The 19,875-nt window shown below is 32.5% G+C and overlaps 1 protein-coding gene across 6 annotated transcripts in view; it reads left to right on the top strand.

Moving 5' to 3' along the window:
• LNPK (lunapark, ER junction formation factor) overlaps positions 1-19,875 on the top strand; it is a 78,899-nt gene that overhangs the window by 41,631 nt on the left and 17,393 nt on the right. For all 6 annotated transcript variants that reach the window (XR_004136731.2, XR_004136730.2, XM_064484923.1 and 3 more), the window contains one exon: positions 16,177-16,389. Coding sequence is in view for 4 of the 6 variants with exons in the window: in XM_064484923.1 (XP_064340993.1) it covers positions 16,177-16,389 (213 nt within the window). In the remaining 2 variants the exon portion in view is untranslated. The remainder of the gene's footprint in view (positions 1-16,176; positions 16,390-19,875) is intronic.

The raw sequence follows: 19,875 nt of genomic DNA, 5'->3' as shown, positions 1-19,875 counted from the left end.
CTGCTGTTGGAAAGATCCATATTTACCCAAGTGAGTTCAAAAGTGTGGTAGAGGTGTATAAAAACTTATGTAGAGTGCTTTTATGTTAATTTGTATTTGGTAATTTAGGATATGACTTAAAGCAGATGGCAATGATTTTATTTCATTTTGATTTTAAAAGAATATGTTGGTAAGTAAAGATGTTACCTGTTGAGACTAAATATATAACTGGTTTTAGTCTTTTGAAATTTAAGTTATTTCACCAATATTTTATAAGATTTTTACCCTCTTTAAATAAGAATCTCCTGGGATAGCTGCTATTATGAAAATTTTTACATTTTTATGACTTATTTTAGAGGCATTTAATGAAAATTTTTGTCAAACTTGAGTTTCTGAAATAACACTTTTAGTTAGGAAGAAAATAAAATAGTTTAGAAGTGAGGAAAAAATTGAATTACTTCTACATGATAACATTAACTCTTTCTGAGATTATATTTCCAAATTACTAGTGAAACAATTACTATTATATCATTAAATATTATGTAATTTTTAAAATGTTATTTTAAGTGGTTACGTGAAGTATTCCAAAGACTGGCATATGAAAAGATATTTTCGAGTTTGCATTGGCTTCCCTCTTTGTTCTCTTCTCTAGAATATAATAATATACAGGCATACCTTGGAGATAATGCAGGTTTGGTTCCAGACCACCCCAGTAAACTCAATATTATAATAGAATGAGTCACATGAATTTTTGGTTTCCCAGTGTGTATAAAAGTTATGTTTACACTGTTGTCTGTTAAGTGCAAAAGCATTATGTCTTAAAAAAAAGCAATGTACATACCTTAATTAAAAAAATACTTTATTGCTGAAAAATGCTAACCATCATCTGACAATGCAGGGTTGCCATAAACCTTCGATTTGTAAAAAAAAAAAAGCTCAGTATTTCCAAAGCATAATAAAGTGAAGCATAATACAACGAGGTATGTCTATAGTTCGTAAGGCTTTTGTAATAGAATATACCATTAAAAATTTAACTTCTGTTTTTATAAATCATCAGAATTAGAGCCTGGTTTATAAAGTTAGGGTTACGTTCAGAACTTTGAGAAGCCAATTCTTTTATAAATATCCGCAAAGACCTTGAGTACTAAATAAGTCATAACAGTTTTAGGTTTTCTAATTGGTGGAGCTATGTGGGAAGAATTCTACCCTCTTCCACTCTTTATCAGTAAGATTTTGGTTTATAGAGATATTAGCTTGCTCTTTTGATAAATGTGAAAGTTTATCAAAAGTTTAAATATGATTAAAATAAATCAGACATAGATACTTGCAATGAAACACCTACTTTCATAATCAGTTTAAAATTTTCTATAATTTACACTTCTTTCTAGTAATTATAAAAATTTTATTAGCCTGCAGGGCAAGTTTCTATACTTTTTACAGTATTTTGTATAATTGGTACTAACTTTTCAAAACTGCTTTTTAAATAACCTTGGTGAATATATTTTTAAAATGCAATATTTTGCAGAAAGCTCTTGCTGTTACTTAAAGAAAAACACTGTTCTCTCTTATTAAAGAAAGAACAGATGTATGATCCCCTATATTGCTATTAAGCGTTTATTAATATTTAGGCAATTAAGTTCGTTTAAGAATCTAAACTTATCTTTGCTTAGAAACTTCTGAAACCCAAATTTTTCCTTCTAATGTCGTACTGTAATGATAGAAAAACCATTGGTGGTCTCCCTACTTTGGATTCTTGCAGCACTGCTTTTGGATATTCTTTTAGGGAGAGTTAACATTTAGCTGTAATATAAGTGAATTGTTCACTTAAAAGAATGTATTAAATAACTCTTATGTGTAAACACCATGGGGAATAAACAGATGAATATAATATGGTTTTTGACCTTAAGAAGCTTATAACCTATTTTTTAAAAGACTTTCTTCTGGAGTATACTATTCTAGTATTCGGAGCTTTTCTAGGTCCATAGTAATTCTGTTTGGAATTTTTTCCCTATTTAAAAAAAATTCTAAACTGTATCTCAAATTTAGTCTACTTTTTGAGAACTATAATTCAGTTTTCTTGTTTAATTTGATCTTGTTACTGTCATTTTTATAGGTGACTTAGTCATATTTTATTTATGTTTAAGTTTTGTGTTTCTGTGAGTTAAAAGTCAAGTCTTTCTTTGCTTTAAACCATTGTTAGTTTGCTTGTTTGCTCGTTCCTTCTTCCCTTCCTTCCTCTCTCACTCTTTCTCCCCATCACCTTCTTCTCTCCCTCCCTGTTTCTTTTCCTTTTTTTTCTTTCACTTATTTCTGAACTTAAGTAATAGACAAGGGGAAAAAGTACTAAAGGTGTATGTATGTACATGTGTGGCACTTGAATAGATCTGCTCTCCAAATTGAATCTAATTAAGGTGTCCTTATTTTACTAGCTCTCTTACATGATTGCTGAACCAGAACTTTGATTCATGTGTAGTAGATTGCTTTCTTTTGTTTTTATTATTTAGGTGTTAATGATACATATTATACTGAAACTGATTATAAAATTTAAGAATAGTATTCTTTGATTTGCTTAGGTTTAGCACTAAAAGCAGTATAATATTTACTGAACATAATGCTAATCTGGCTGCTGGCTGCCTCTCTCCCCTTTTTTATCCCTTATGTTTCTTTTTATTTATTAAGAAAAGGTATTGATGTATAATTGACATACAATATTAATTTCAGGCGTGCAACATAGTGATTTGACATTTATATACATTACAAAGTGATGTCCACAATAAATATAATACCCATGTGTCACCATAACAAATTATTATATTATTGACTATATTCCCTATGCTGTACATTATATCTCCATAATATATTTATTGTATGAGTAGAAGTTTGTACCTTTTAATCCCCTTCTATTTTGTCTATCCCTCAACTCCCTCCCCTCTGGCAACTACCAGTTTGTATCTGTGTGTCTCTTTCTATTTTGTTTTGTTTGTTCCTTTGTTTTGGTTTTTAAATTTCCCAATAAATGAAATAATATGGTTTTGTCTTTCTTTGTCTGACTTATTTCACTTACCCTTTAGGCCCATCCATGTTGCAAATGGCAAGATTTCATTCTGTTTTTTGGCTGACTAATACTCCATTGTATGCGTGTATATGTGTATATATATATACCTTATCTTCTTTATTCATTTATTTATGGATGGACACTTAGCTTGCTTTCATACTTTGGTTATTATAAATAAATAATGAACATAGGGGTGCATGTATCTTTTTGAATTAGTGTTTTTGTTTCCTTCAGACAGAAACCCAGGAGGTGGAATTGCTGGATTTTCTGGTAGTTCTGTTTTTATTTTTTGAGGAACCTCCATACTGTTTCTACAGTGGCTTCACTGGTTTACATTTCCCACTAACAATGTACGAGGGTTCCCTTTTCTCCTTGCCAGCACTTGTTATTTGTTGTCTTTTTGGTTATAGCCTTTCTGACAGGTGTGAGTTGATATCTCATTGTGGTTTTGATTTGCATTTCCCTGATAATTAGGGATATTGAGCATTTTTTCATGTATCTGTTGGTAATCCATATGTCTTCCTTGGATGAATGTTGTCTCAAGTCCTCTGCTCATTTTTTAATCAGATTGCTTGTTTTTGTTGTTGTTGTTGTTGTTGTTGTTGTTGTTTTTTGGTATTGAGTTGTTTAAGTTATTTGTATAGTTTTAATATTAACCCCTTATTGGATATGTCATTTGCCATCTTTCCCCATTCAGTAGGTTGCCTTTTTGTTTTGTTGTTGGTTTCCTTCACTGTGCAAAAACTTTTTTCTTTGATTAGTTCCATTTGTTTATTCTTGCTTTTGTTTCCCTTGCCTGAGAAGACAGATCCAAAAAGATTTTGCTAAGACTGATGTAAAGAGTTTATTGTCTATGTTTTCTTCTAGGGATTTTAAATTTTTAGGTTTTACATATAAGTCTTTAATCCATTTTGACTTTATTTTTGTATATGGTGTAAGAAAGTAGTAGGATCCTTTTGTGCACAGCTGTCCAATTTTCCCAACACTATTTATTGAAAAGACTGCCATTTCCTCGCTTTATATTCTTGTATCCTTTGCCATAGATTAATTCACTATAAGCATGAGCTTACTTCTGGGCTGTCTGTTCTGTTCCATTGATCTATGTGACTGTTTTTGTGCTAGTACCATACTTTTTTGATTACTATAGGTTTGTAGTATAGTTTGAAATCAGGGGGCATGATGTCGCTGGCTTTGTTCCTCTTTCTCAGGATTGCTTTGGCTATTTGGAGTTTTTTGTGGTCCCATACAAATTTTAGGATTATTTGTTCCAGTTCTGTGAAAAAATGCCATTGGTATTTTGATAGAGATTACATTGAATTTGTAGATTGCTTTGGGTAGTATGGGTATTTTAACAGCATTAATTCTTCCAATCCATGAGCATGGCATATTTTTCCATTTATTTGTGTCATTATCAGTTTCTTTCATCAGTGTCTTACAGTTTTCAGAGTACAGGTCTTTCACCTTCTTTGTTAAATTTGTTCCTAGCTATTTTATTCTTTTTGATGCAATTATAAATGAATTGTTTTCTTAATCTCTCTTTCTGATAGTTAATTATATAGAGACAAAACAGATTTCTGTATATTAATTTTGTATCCTTCAACTTTTCTGAATTCATTAGTTGGTTCTACAAGTTTTTTTTTTTTTTGGTAATGTCTTTAGGGTTTTCTGTATATAATATGATGTTATCTGTAAATAGTTACAGTTTTATGTTCTTTCCAATTTGGATGCCTTTTTAAAATTTGTTTATTTATTTATTTATTTATTCATTTATTTATTCATTTATTTATTTATTTATTTAGTCTCTCTGTGGCTAGGACTTCCAGTACTGTGTTGAATAAACATGGTGAGAGTGGGCACTTTTGTCTTATTCCTGATTCTTAGAGGAGAAACTTTGAGCTTTTCTCCATTGAATCTGCTGTTAGTTGTGGGTTTGTCATATATGGACTTTATTGTGTTGACATATGTTCCCACTACACCCAGTTTGTTGAGAGTTTTTATCATAAATGGATGTTAAATTTGTCATGCTTTTTCTGCATCTATTGAGATGATCATAATTTTTATCTTTGTCTTGTTAATGTGGTGTATTGTAGTGATTGAGTGTGAATATCGAACTATCCTTGAATTCCTGGGATGAATGCCACTTGATCATTGTGTTTGATCCTTTTAATGTATCATTAAGTTTGGTTTGCTAGTATTCTGTTGAGGATTTTTGCATCTTTTGTTTATCAGGGATATTGGCTTGTCATTTTCTTTTTTGTGGTGTCTTTGTCTGATTTTGGTATCAGAGTAATGGTGACCTTGTGAAATGAATTTGGTAGTGACCCTTCCTCTTCAATTTTTGGAATAGTTTGAGAAGGATAGGTATTAACTCTCTTTTAAATGTTTGATAGAATTCATCTGTGAAGCCATCTGGTCCTGAACTTTTGTTGTTTTATTTCTTTAATTTTTTTTTTAATTGAAGTATAGTTGATTTACAATGTTGCATTAGTCTCTGGTATACAGCATAGTGATTTAGTTTTTTATATATATTCATTTTCATATTATTTTTCATTATAGGTTATTATAAGGTATTGAATAAGTTCCCTGTGCTATACAGTAGGGCCTTAATATTTATTTCATATATAGTAGTTTATACCTGCTAATCCAGAATACCTAGTTTATACCCCCCGCCCCACACACACACTTTCCCCTTTGGTAACCATAAGTTTGTTTTCTATGTCTGTGAGTTTCTGTTTTGTAAATAAACCGTAAGTTTATTTTCTGTGTCTGAGAGTCTCTTCCTGTTTTGTTCATTTGTCTCATGTTTTAGATTCCACATATAAGTGATAGCATATGATATTTGTCTTTTTCTGACTTATTTCACTTAGCATGATAATCTCTAGGTCTATCCAGGTTGCTAGAAATGGCATTATTTCATTCTTTTTTTATGACAGAGTAGTATATATACCACAACTTCTTTATCTAGTCATCTGTCAATGGACATTTAGGTTGCTTCCATATCTTGGCTATTGTAAATAGTGCTACTGTGAACACTGAAGGTGCATATATCTTTTCATAGTCGAGTTTTCTTCAGATACATGGCCAGGAGTGGGAATACTGGATCATCTGGCAACTCTATTTTAGTTTTTTAAGGAATCTCTGTACTGTTTTCTATAGTGACTGCACCAAATTCCATTCCAGCAGTGTAGGAGGGCTCCCTTTTATCCATGTCCTCTCCAGCATTTATCATTGGTGGACTTTTTAATGATAGCCATTCTGACAGATGTGAGGTGATACTTTTGTAGTTTTGGTTTGCATTTCTCTAATAACTAGTGATGTTGAGCAGCTTTTCATGTGCCTGTTGATCTTCATCTTTATGTCTTCTTTGAAGAAATGTCTTTTTAGGTCTTCTGCCCATTTTTTGATTGAGTTTGGGGGGTTTTTTGTTGTTGTTATTGAGTTGTATGAGCTGTTTGTATTTTCTGGAAATTAAGCCCATCAGTTGCATCATTGGCAGATATTTTCTCCCAGTCCATAGGTTGTCTTTTTATTTTGTTTATGGTTTCCTTTGCTGTGTAAAAGTATATAAGTTTGATTAGGTCCCATTTGTTTATTTTTGCTTTTATTTCTTTTGCCTTGGGAGACTGACCTAGGAAAACATTGCTACGATTTATGTCGGAGAATGTTTTTGCCTGTGTTCTCTTCTAGGAGATTTATGGTGTCCTGTGTTACATTTAAGCCTTTAAGCCATTTTGAATTTATTTTTTGTATGATGTGAGGGTGTATTCTAATTTAGTTGATTTACATGTAGTTTTCCAGCTTTTCCATCACCATTTGTTGAAGAGACTATCTTTTCTCCATTGTATATTGTTGCCTCCATTGTCAAAGATTAATTGACTGTAGGTGTGTGAGTTTATTTCTGAGCTCTCTATTCTGTTCATTGATCCCTGTATCTGTTTTTGGGCCAGTACCACACTGTTTTAAGTACTGTAGCTTTGTAGTATTGTCTGAAGTCTGGGAGGGTTATGCCTCCAGCATTGTTCTTTTCCCTCCGTATTGCTTTGGCAGTTCTCGGTCATTTGTGATTCCGTGTAAATTTTAGGATTATTTGTTCCAGTTCTGTGAAAAATGTCATGGGTTTTTTGATTACTGATTCAATTTTACTATTGGTAATTGGTTTGTTCATACTTGCTATTTCTTTATGATTCAGTTTTGGGAGATTGTATTTTTCTAGGAACTTATCCATTTCATCTAGGTTGTACATTTTATTGGCTTATAATTGTTTGTAGTAATTTTTTATTATCCTTTGTATTTCTGTTGTGTCAGTTGTAACTTCCTTCATTTCTGGTTTTATTTATTTGGGCCCTCTCTTTTTTTCTTTATGAGTCTGACTAAAGATTTGTCAAGTTCATCTTTTCAAAGAATCAGCTTTTAGTTTTACTGATTTTTTCTTTTTCTTCTTTTTTTAGTCTGTTTCATTAATTTCCAGTCTGATCTTTATTATTTCCTTCTACTAACTTTGGTTTTTGTTTATTCTTCTTTTTTTTCTAGTTTCTTTAGATATAATGTTAGATTGTTTATTTGAGACTTTTCTGCTTTCTTGAGTTAGACTATATCACTATAAACTTACCTCTTAGAACTGCTTTTGCTATGTCCCATAGGTTTTGGTATGTTGCATCTCTGTTTTTATTTGTCTCAAGGTATTTTTAAATTTCCTCTTTGATTTTTTTTGTTGTTGTTGTTGTTGAATCTTTTGTTGTTTAGTAGCATGTTGTTTAGATTCCATGTGTTTGTGTTTTTTCCATTTTCTTCTTGTGATTGATTTCTAGTTTCATGCTATTGTAGTCAGAAAAGATGTTTGATATGATTTGTCTTAAATTTACTGAGTGGTTTGTGACCTAGCATGTGATCTATCTTGGAAAATGTTCTACATACAATTGTAAAGAATGTGTATTCTGCTGTTTTTGGATGGAATGTTTGGTATATATTGTCTGTCTGGTCTAATATGTCATTTGAGGACAGTTTTTTATTGATTTTCTGTCTGGTTGATCTATCTATTGATGTAAGTGAGGCATTAAAGTTCCCTGCTATTACTGTGTTACTGTCTCTTTCTCTGTTTATGTTTGTTAATATTTGCTTTATATTTTTAGCTTCTGTTATATTTGGCACATAGATATTTACAAATGTTATAACTCTTGTTGGATTGATCTATTTATCATTATGTAATACTCTTCTTTGTTTCTTGTTACAGCCTGTTTTAAAGTCAATTTTGTTCTGATATAAGTATTGCTACCCCAGCTTTCTTTTTATTTCCATTTGCTTAGAATATATTTTTCCATCCTTTCACTTTCAGTCTATAAGTGTCTTTAGATCTGAAGTGAATTTCTTGTAGACAGCATATAAATGGGTTTTGGTTTTTTGTTCATTCAGCCATCCATTGTCTTTTGATTGGAGCATTTTGTTCATTTGCATTTAAAGTAATTATTGATAAGTATGTACTTACTGCCATTTTATTGTTTTCTGGTTGTTTTGTCATTCTTCTCTGTTTCTGTTTTCTTCTGTTGCTTTCTTCCCTTGTGATTTGATGATTATCTTTAACATTATGTTTGTATTCCTTCCCTTTTTTGTGTGTATCTGTTATAGGTTTTTGGTTTGTGGTTACCATGAAGTTCATATATAATGGCCTATGTATATAATCATCTATTTTAAGTTGATGATCTTGTTTAAATTCAGACACATTCTGAAAGCTCTGTATTTTTAGCTCCCACCACGTTTTGTTTTTGATGTCATACTTTACATCTTTTTGTTTTGTGTATTTCTTAACTACTTACCATAGATATAGATGATTTTACTACTTTTGCCTTTTAACTTTTTACTAGCCTTACAAGTGATTGATCCACTACCTTCACTATATGTTTGTCTTTACCAATGAGATTTTTCCTTTATAATTTTCTTATTTCTAGTTGTGGATTTTTCTTTTCCACATAGAGAAGTCCCTTTAATGTTTCCTGTAAGGCTGGTTTGGTGGTGATGAACACCTTTAGTTTTTGCTGTCTGTAAAACTCTTTGTGTCTCCTTCAGTTCTGAATAATAACCTTGCTGGTAGAGTATTCTTGGTTGTAGTCTCCCTCCCCACTCCCCCACCCCCCCCACCCTTGTTACTTTGAATATATCATGCCACTCCCTTCTGACCTACAAATTTTCTGCTGAAAAGTTAGCTGATAGTCTTATGGGAGTTCCCTTATGTGTAACTAATTGTTTTTTCTCTTGCTGCTTTTAAGATTCTCTCTTTATCTTTTGATATTTTAAGTATAATGTGTCTTGGTGTGGGCTTCTTTGTGTTCATCTTGTTTGGGACTGTCTGTGCTTCCTGGACCTGGATGTCTGTTTTCCTTCCTCAGGTTAGGGAAGTTTTTAGCTATTATTTCTTCATACATTAGCTGCCCCCTTATTTCTCTCTTTTCCTTCTGGAATTCTTATCATGTGAATGTTAATTCTTATAATGTTGATGTTGTCCCAGAGGATCTTTAAACTGTTCTTATTTTTCTGAATTCTTTTTCTTTTTTCTGTTCAGCTTAGTCAGTTCCCACTACTGTGTCTTTCAGATTGCTGGTCTGTTTTTCTATATAGTTTAAATTAATCTTCCAGTGATTCCCTCTGGTGTGTTTTTTGTTCTGGTTATTATATTCTTAAGCTCTATTTTTTTTTAATTTAGTATATTCTAACTCTGTTGAAGTTCTCACTATGGTCATCCATTCTTCTGAGTTTGGGGAGCATCTTTATGATAATTACCTTGAACTCTTCCTATCAGATAGATTGCTTATCTCCGTTTCATTTAGTTATTTTTCTCAGGTTTGTCTTGTTCCTTCATTTGAAACAGTCTTCTGTCTTCTCATTTTGCCTAATTCTCTGTGTTTATTTATTTGTATTTGATAGATCCATTACATTTCCTGATCTTGGAGAAGTGGCTTTATGTAAGAGATGTCTTGTGGGGCCAACGCTCATGCTCCCTTCTGTCTACCAGATTCAGATGCTTCAGGAGTGTACCCTTTGTGGGCTGTGTGCCCCTTTCTGTTGTTGTGGGGCCAGTTACTGCGTGTTTGCTGGGGCTGGCCCCAGGCCCAGCTGGCTGAGAGGACTTGCCTTGTGCTGTTACTGGGGGTACATTGCTGGGCAGTGCAGACCCCCCAGCACTTCTGGCTATGAGACCTGGTGACATGAGACTGCTGTGAGCAACCCGGTGGGTGAGGCAGTTCCCTGTCCTAATAGGCTAGAGGATTCCGCAATGGTGCCTGCTAATTCTGGTGTCATCAGGGTAAAGTGAAATCCCAAAAGTGTGTGCCTCCAACCTCTCATTCCCCAGGACAGTTCCAGCTGCCTTCTTCCTCTCTTTCCAGGAAGCTTTCTGAGATTGGCAAATAGGTCTGACCCTGGCCTCTGTACTTGAATTTGGATTAAGTGAGTTTTTGCATGCACCCTTTAAGAACAGAGTTGATTGACAGGACTTGGTGGTGATTGGATTTGGAAGGTGGGGAGTGGGAGGAGGAGTGAAGGTTTTTGTCTTGGGAACTGGTAGATGTTAGATGTTTTTTAGGGGGGGAGATAATTAGGTTTTTAATTTATCTGTTTATTTTTGATGGAGGAACTGGGGATTGAACCCAGGACCTTGTGCATGCTAGGCATGCATTCTACCACTGAGCTATATTCTCCCCCCAGATTAATGTTTTGAACAAGATAAAGGACATGAGAATTGGAATAGTAGGTTTGTGTAGAAGATAATGAATTTGCTTTTGAATCTGTTACATGGGAATTAAATCCAAGTGGTACAGTTTATAGGTAATTATTTCATGTGGCACTTAGAAAAAAGAATGAGGTTATAAATACAGATCAGGAGTCATTGGGAAGTATAGGTGATATTTATTGAAACCATGAGATTGAGTGAAATTGTCCAGAGAGAGAAAATAGTGTAAGAGGACCTATGGCAGAACCCCAGGGAATATTAACATTTAAGAGTAGATAGAAAATAAAGGATCCCAGGAAAAAGAAGAAATGAGCAGAGTTAAAAGCAGACTTGAACTGGCATGTAGAAAGTTGAAGTGTCAGTGGGGATGATATCCTCTGTCAAACTCTGCAAAGGATCAAGTAAGTAGAAGACAAATGAGGCCACTGAATCTGACAAGTTGTATAACAGAGTGAGGGCATCATTGTTATAAAAACTTGGATTTGTATCCTGGTTTCTGTGAGAGCAAGTTACTTGTCTTCCCAGCTTTGGTTTCTTCTTTTGAAAACTGAGGATAGGAGTTATCTCAAAAAGTTAGTCTAAATATTAGATGAAGTTAGTAAACTCATGTAAAGTGCCTAGTATAGTTCCTAGAAAATAATAGGAATTTAATAAAAAGTTGCTGTAACAACAACAACAGTAATGGTAATGTTTTAAGTTGGTAACCAAAACAATGGTACTTTCAGTGCTAGGTTGATACTTTGATAGTTAAGAAGGAGGACAAAAACCAGATTGTGTTGGGTTGAGGAGTGAAATGTTAGGGAAGTTTTTCTCCTCCCGCCCCCCGAAAGCTTTGCCTCTATGGAAAGAAAGAGATTATGGAGTCATTTTTATTAATTAAAAGCTATTGACCTATTGAGAAAACAATTTTGGTAGAGAAGTAGGGCAGAAGCTGAATTGAAGGAGCATAGTTTGAGTAGGATGTGAAGAAGATGGTACAGTGAATGTAAACATTAGAAAATTTTGAAAGTAAAAGGAAGAGATATCAGATGCATGATCTTTATTGTTTTTATTACTTAAAGGAATCATTTAAATTTAACCAATAGAGATCTGAATTCAAATATAATTCAAATATATAAATAAATATATATATAAATAAATTCAAAAATAGAAACTCTCATGAAAATATATTTCCACTCTGATCTAACTGTATCTCATAATCGCATAAAGAACCAAATCACCCTAAGTTTAGGAGTGTCCTCACCTGCATTTGTGAATCATTCACAGGTTTAAAGATTTTTATGCTGCTCATTACTAAAGTCCTAGTTATTGAAATTTTTTCTTATGAGGCTTAGAACTGAACACAGTAGTTCAGAAGGTCTTTAACCAGTGCCAGGGAAAATACAAAGACTCTCTTTTTAGTTCTGCCAACTCTAAAGAAATTTGAAACCTGAGTGGGTAGAAGACCTTTTAGTTCATATGAGGAACTGGTGATGTCAGCTAGGATGAAAATCCAGGCCTCCTAAGTGTTGCATTCTTCCTATGACAGCTTAATACCAAAACAAAGACAAAACCTTCTACCAGTATGTGAATAATCAGTATTTTAAAATCTGATAAATTAAGAGGTTATTATTATGAACATTCATCTCAAGAGTTATTTAATAGCAAGCTAGAGTAATTTAAGTTTTTACATAAATCGTGAATTTATATATTTAAACAAGTTCACAAGTAACTTTAGGAGAGCATTTAACTTGTAAATTAATGTCTATATTTTATTTTAATAATTGCTTTAGAAATTCTAGATTGCTCAGCTTTAGATTCATTGTAATCTCTGGAACCTTTAGATGTATACTACTTCTAATATTATTGCTTATTAAGTCCTTGTTCTCTGGCTAAGCTCTTTGTGTTGATTATCTCTTTTATTCTTTACAACAACCATAAGGGTTAAGTCTTCTCATTATTAGAAAGCTGAACTGAGAAATGTCGTCAACCTGGAAAAGGCTGAATGCACATCTATCTAATAAATGGGGTGGAGCTAAAATTTAAGTCAAGATAGTTTGTTTCTAGAGTCTATGTTGTTAACAAGTATCTGTTTTATCAGTATTTTACACTTTATTTTCTTCCTTTTGTTTACCATAATATAGTAGTTTTTAATCTCATTTTGCTTCTATTTGCCTTATTTTGAATTTAAAATTATAGAAATGTCCTCATATTTGGTGTGATTTTTATTGAATTGTTGATTGATCATTGATAAGGATATTGAAACATCCTCTGGTCAAGAATTGACTTTATACAACTGTCATTATGCTTTACAGATGGATGTGGAATGCTTGGTAAATGTTGTTGAGGGATGGTATTTTGCATTTAAATGCAGGAAATATAACCAATGTGACTACTTCATTGAGTACTAGAAACTCTTTAAGAGAATTATAATACAATGGATTTGTAAACAGCATGTGGCTAAAAGTAGATGAATCTTAGATATTTTAAATTGAGACTACCAGAATTTTCATAACACTTTACCAAATATAGATTTGGTATTATATTGCTAACTGTTTTCAACCTTTGTCATTATAACTTGTTGTTACCTGCTTTTTCCTTTAGGAACATTGAAACTCTGTTTTCTCCCTTTCCTGACTCTTACATACCATTTTTCGCTTTTGTCTGCCTAATTTTAGATTTAGAAATTATTAAGTCAAATCTCTTTTATGGAATGCTAGACATGGTGTCCTTTGTTAACTAGTTATAGACCTTACCTTATAGTAGCATATGAGTGATGTTAAAAAAAAAAAAAAGAAGGCTTTAGTTAATTTTCACAGGGTAAATACACTCAGAAGAAGCAGTCTCAAGTGTTTGTTCTAGAAGTGAAAGGATAATAGTGACTTTTAATATAGTCTAATAGATGTTAAGCATTTATTTATCTGGAAGAAAAATGTCATTTTTTCAGTCATATTTTATCTGGAAATCTGCTTAAGAGTGATTTACAAAATTTGATGTTTAATTTTTAAAAAATTAATTTAAATGACTGAACCTTTATATAATTTCATTGATCTCAGTACCTTTTGCAGCATTTAATGGCCTTTATAATGTGTAACCATCTTTTAAGGTGTTCCTTGTGAGTAAAAGATAATTAAGTAACCAGCTAATTTGCAGAAGATATTAGGATACAGTTAGTCTACGTAAAATCTGAAATTTTCTATGAACTGTAAGGAAAATTGCCAAATATAAAGGCAATTCCATTTATATAATGAGGACATGCTTGTAATTTACCATTGCCATGGCTGGATTAGAGATTAAGTTGCGACCTAATGGAAAACTGATTGGTCCCAGTAATTATAGCTAAATGCTTATTTGAAAATATATTGTTGTGTGAAAACACTGCCATCTGAAATAATATGTATTCAATAAATGTGAGCTATCAATTTATAGGCATTATCTTATTTAATTGTCATAACAATTTTGAGTTAGGATATTACTATCCTTATTTTACAGATAATGAGAGGCTTAGTGAAGTTAACCCATCTGAGGTTATGTAGGAGTCTAATCAAACCTTTTTGACCACAGGGCCCAGGTTTTTAAGTATTAGATTAAATTATAGCAAACTAAAATCTAATGATTAAGCTGTACTTTTTTTTTTTTTTTTTTTTTTTTTAGTAAAAGTATATTTATTTAGAGAGATGTATACAGGGAAGGGAGGGTTGTTTGGTTAAAGTAAAGGTAGATGCACACTCCATAGACAGAGTGCAGGCTTGGAAGGCAAGAGATGTGTGGTGTTGCTAGTTTTTATATGCCAATAAGTGAGAGGATTATTCCAGCTACTTTGGGGAAGAGGCATGGATTCCCAGGAATTGGGCCACCACCCTCTCTTTGACCCTTCATGGTTAGCTTTGGAACTGTCATGGCACTTGTGGGTGTACCATTCACCATGCTAGTACATTACAATGTGTATAATGCATACATTACAATGTTTATAGCTCAAGGTCCACTGGAGGTTGAATCTCCCACCATCTTGGGCCTCCAGATCTGTTGGGAGTTGACTTTCCTGCCATCTTGGTACTAATTGCTGTGGCATTCCTTTAATGGCTGTGTCCTGCCCTCTTCCCTTCTGTCTCATTCCTCCCTCAGAGATTTTACTCCCATAATCTTATGGGGGTGCAGAGGGACAGTGGTCCATCTTCTGTAGCTGCTTCAGGACTGGGTAGGGGCATTGACCCTGCCTAAGGTAGTAAAAATCTCTGATTGCCTAATTTAGGGGCCCCAGGGGCAGTACAGATTAAGCTGTGGTTTTAATTGCAATGAACTTTTCATAAAAATCTTTAACTGTCAAATAGAACCCTAAAGTATTTTGCTTCTGAAACTATGCATTTTTTAAAACCAATCATGCCAATTAAAGTTAAAATTTAACTTCTTTTGTTTTAGCCTGTAGTTTCAGGATTTATAATAATTTAAGGTGATAATATAGAATTAAAAAGCTGTTAAGTGCTTCTTTAAAATTTGAGATCTTACCATCAACATTCAAATAAGTATTGGTGGGAAGAGGGAATGATAGAATTGAATTATACATTATCAAGTAGGGAGGGGATCATGAATCTTCCTGTAAAGAACCAGATAGTAAATATAGTAAATGGCTTTGAGAGCCATATGGTCTCTGTTGTAACTACTCAACTCTTCTAAAGCAGCCATAGACAATATGTAAACAAAGGCATTATTGTGTTCCAATAAAACTACAAAAAGAGGTGGCAGCCTGAATTTGGCATGTTTACCAACCCCTGTTAAGGAAAATCTTGTAATTTCTGCAACTAAAAGATAAGATTTATTTATGATAGTACATTGTGAATGCAGAGTGGAAATTTTCCTTTGTTAAATGTATTGGGAAAAAAAATTACCCAAAAAGATAGCAGTAGTATAAAGGAGATGGGAATAGTACCTAATAGTAAAGAATACTTTTTCAGCATTTCTATGACTACTTAGATTAATTACTTAATAAATTATTTGATAATTCCAGAATATACTTGTTCACTCATTTCTTAGCATTATCATTTTTTGAACTTGAAAAAACAGTTATGTAATTTTCAGTAATTCTGATAAGTTTTCTTTCTTTTATCATAACTTGGGAAGGATTATTGTAAAAGGATACAATGCATAATTGGGTGATGATTTTATTTTATTTGAATTCATTTTGAAAATAATATCAGCAGATAGACTTAGATCAAGGCTTGTTGTGTAAATTTATATATGCGGTTGAATTGTAGGTTCAGAAATAGAGTACTCTGTTTATAGTCAATTTTCAGTGTTACATTTTATAGATTGCTTATTCCAAGCAGTTTGACCTACAGATGCTTTCTAGTGCCACAGAACTATTAAATGTAGGTCATTTGTCACATTGGCTAATGGTGGTATATTGGGTATTGAACTAATCCGTACTTTTTATTCTTACTCTCAGAGATTCGTCAGCGAACTGCAGCTCAAAGAAACCTTTCTCCAGCACCAGCAAGCTCTAGCCAGGGCCCTCCTCCACAAGTTCCAGTATCTCCTGGACCACCAAAGGACACTTCAGCCCCTGGTGGACCCCCAGAAAGAACTGTTACTCCAGCCCTATCGTCAAATGTGTTACCAAGACGTCTTGGATCTCCTGCTACTTCAGTGCCTGGAATGGGTAAACAGAGCACTTAATGTTATTTACAGTTTATATTGTTTTCTCTGGTTACCAATAAAACGGGCCATTTTCAGACAGTATGGAAATGGCATTTCATTTGGAAATAGCAGAGCAGTTATCTGATTAAGCAGGAGTTCCATATTCAATTAGCCATAACTCTTTACAGCTGGCACCTTGTGATACTGAAACCTATTTCTTGAGCTCATTTAACTGTTACGGCTTCTTTGTTTAAATGGCAATAAAACTTTGTAGTATTCTGTAGTCAACAGTATAGCGTATCTTTTTATATTCAGCTTTAGAATGGCTCCAGATTTATATAAAATGAGAATAGAAGAGAACACTTTTGGAATATATTCATGCTTTTTGCTAAACCCTTCATTTATTTTTTTAATATGACAGTTACTTAACGTATTTCAGGAAGAATATTCATGCACTGTAGTGTATAATACTACTAATGTTAATATGCGCTTGGTAGATTTCTTTTTTTTTTTAAGCCGTAGAACCTTAGTATTTTCTGACAGATACTTTAACATAAAGTTCTACTGAAGTAACATACTGCCTTTACAACTATTTTATTTCTTTGGATTCTCTTTTTTCAATGTGGTAGACCTCTAGGGGAAGACTCTTGTAGTGTAATAGTTTACATTACCCTGCAACTTTCTTTTGGAGTGTGATTGGGGTATAGAAGCTCACTACTTCAGCAGATCACATTATTTTATGTAGATTTCCATGTCATGTTCTTGAATATGATAGTAAATTATTTATCTTATTTTGGGATATTTAATTTTAATTTAGATTACTCTGATATTTCATGACTAATTGCTAACATGTACTTTATAATGATTTTGAGGCCAGTCAGTAGTTGGTATCAGGTACTCAGGGCACTTATGTAATAAAGTCAATAAGCAATCTAATGTTATTAATACAGTAGATTTTTTCCTGCATTTTCTTCATGTAAGATTTTAGAAAACTAGAAAACTATTAATTTATAAATAAATTAAGAAAGCTAGCTACAAATGAAATAAATACAAATCATAACTTTTAGTTATTAGTTAATTGAAAAAATGCTTCGAAACTTGACATATAATGATATCACTCAAGGAAGCCATATATTTTGTGAAACTGAGTAAATTAAATTTTTTGAAAATTATTCATTTTTCAGTTATCTGGTTGATTTAAGACAGCCGTGGTTTGTAAAGTTCTTAGTTGTTTAATGAAAGAATTTTTGTGAGAATGCGTGAATTATATACATTTGTGTGACTAGTTTTAAAGAAATTTAAGTTTAGCAACATATAAAGTAATAAAAACTGTATTATAGTACATGTAATAATAGGATTATAGCAGGAATGATGGCCTACCATTTTGTGATCATGTAAATATAACATATTTTACTGAAGTTTTTAATTAGTTTCTATGTAAAAGAATGTATCTAAGTTGTACATTGCCAGAAATATGAATGAGTTAAGTGATTTCTTATAGGGAAGATTAATAATTCATTTTTTCATTATGCCATATTTGTGGAAGAGAATCAATTTAATGTGTATTACCACAGGGCTCCCATATGTTTGAAAATTAATAAGCAGCAGGTACTTGATAATTTGCCAACTGTGTAAAAATGACCAGTATTTCTACAATGATTGCTCTTGATGTTTGTATTAATTGCCGTTATCTATAACAGCATGAATACGAAAATGTGTTACTTTAAAAGGTATTAGTATGCAAAGGATTTAATATATTTTTATGAAATCTGTTGTTTCATGTATCCAGATTCCTTTATGGACATTTTCATTTTAAATGTATAGAAGTAAAATATTCCAGCAAAAGTTAAGTTGGCTTAGATGCTTTCAAAATCTAATTTGGCATGTTTATTCAAGTTGAAAATTTGATAACGAAGGATGACAGTGTCTGCGTACAAGTTTATTTTTTGATGGTAATGATTGAATGTTTTGGTACAAGTATGCCAATAACTGATGAAATCTGAAAAATGTACTTGATTTGTAATACTAAGAACTTATTCTAAAACCTTAATCTCACTTACTAGGTATAATTTTACATCGTTTGCCCTTTTTAAGATGGTAGCAGCCTTTAGATTTGTGAAAGCAAATCTCTTTCTGAAAAATCTCTTTAATATATTAATATCGTATTGCTGCCCTAAACCTGTTTTTGGATGCTTTTAAGTTTTTGTCACAGTCATTTTGAAAACCATTTGTATTGCAGGGCTTGTTCCAACAAGACCTCATTTTGTTTCAAAGTCTTCTACAAGGTCTCCATGTAAACCTCCATTGCTGCCTATCTTACTCTTACCTAGCCTTGCTTTACAAAGGCAAACATCCCATCTTACTTATTTTATTCTCTCATTTTCTTCTAAGTGCCTTCTTCTTTGTAGTCTCTCAGTTCAGAGTATTTCCTGCAAACAGTTCTCTTTCAGTTTTCAGAGACTGGAGTTACAATTCATAGAGTTTGAAAGTGTAACTATTTTTGTTGTTACTGCTTTTATATGATATGATGTAATCATTAACTAAATCTTAGGTTTTTCCTCCTCTCTCTGCTCTCCATTCATCTCCTCTGATATTGCTTAATTTATTATTTGAACACAATATACCTATGCATTTATTTAGTTTTCTCCTCTAGTTTCTCTCAGGATTGTTTTGGAGTGTTCAGTTGAGTGTTCAGTTTGTAGATTGTGCATCTTTTTTGGGTTAAATGTACATCTAATTCATTTTTGATCCTAGTGTAAATGATATTATTAACTATTTACAATTCATTGCTAATATATAGAGAAATAGAGTTGATTTTTGTATATTGATCTTGTATCCTGTAATATTGCTTAACTCATTTATTAGTTCTGATAGCTTTTTTGTGGATTCCATAGTATTTTCTGCACAAGCTATCACATTGTCTGTGAATAAAGACAATTCTACTTCTTCCTTTTAAATCTGGATGCCTTTCATTTCTATTTCTTGCCTTATTACACTAGCTAGAACCTTTAATGCAGTGTTAAATAGAAGTGGTGAGCACAGACATCCTTGCCTTATTGCTGATCTTAGGAGGGAAGCAGTTAGTTTTTCACCATTCAGCCTGATGTAAGGGTTTGTTTTTTGTTTTTTGTTTTTTGTTTTTTGTTTTTTGTTTTTAAATAGCCTTTTTCAGACTGAAGAAGTACCCTTTTATTCCTAGTTTGCTGCAAGTTTTTATCAGTAATAGATGATGGATTTTGTCAAATGCTTTTTCTGCATCTATTGAGATGCTCTTATAGGGTTTTAGGTTTTGTTTGTTTGTTTGTTTGGACTTCTATTCGTATAATGAAATACATGGATTGATTTTTTAACATTGATTTTTAGATGTTAAACCACCTTGCTTTCCTGAGGTAAATTTTACTTGGTCATGATGTTTTATTTTGTATATGTGTTGTTGGGTTCAGTTTGCTAAAATTTTGCTAAGAATGTTTATATCAGTTTTCTTTAGGGATATTGGCCAATAGTTTTG

This window comes from Camelus dromedarius, chromosome 4 (genome assembly GCF_036321535.1).
Source record: "Camelus dromedarius isolate mCamDro1 chromosome 4, mCamDro1.pat, whole genome shotgun sequence".
NCBI classification, from domain to species: domain Eukaryota; kingdom Metazoa; phylum Chordata; class Mammalia; order Artiodactyla; family Camelidae; genus Camelus; species Camelus dromedarius.
This window is presented reverse-complemented; position numbering and strand designations above follow the sequence as displayed.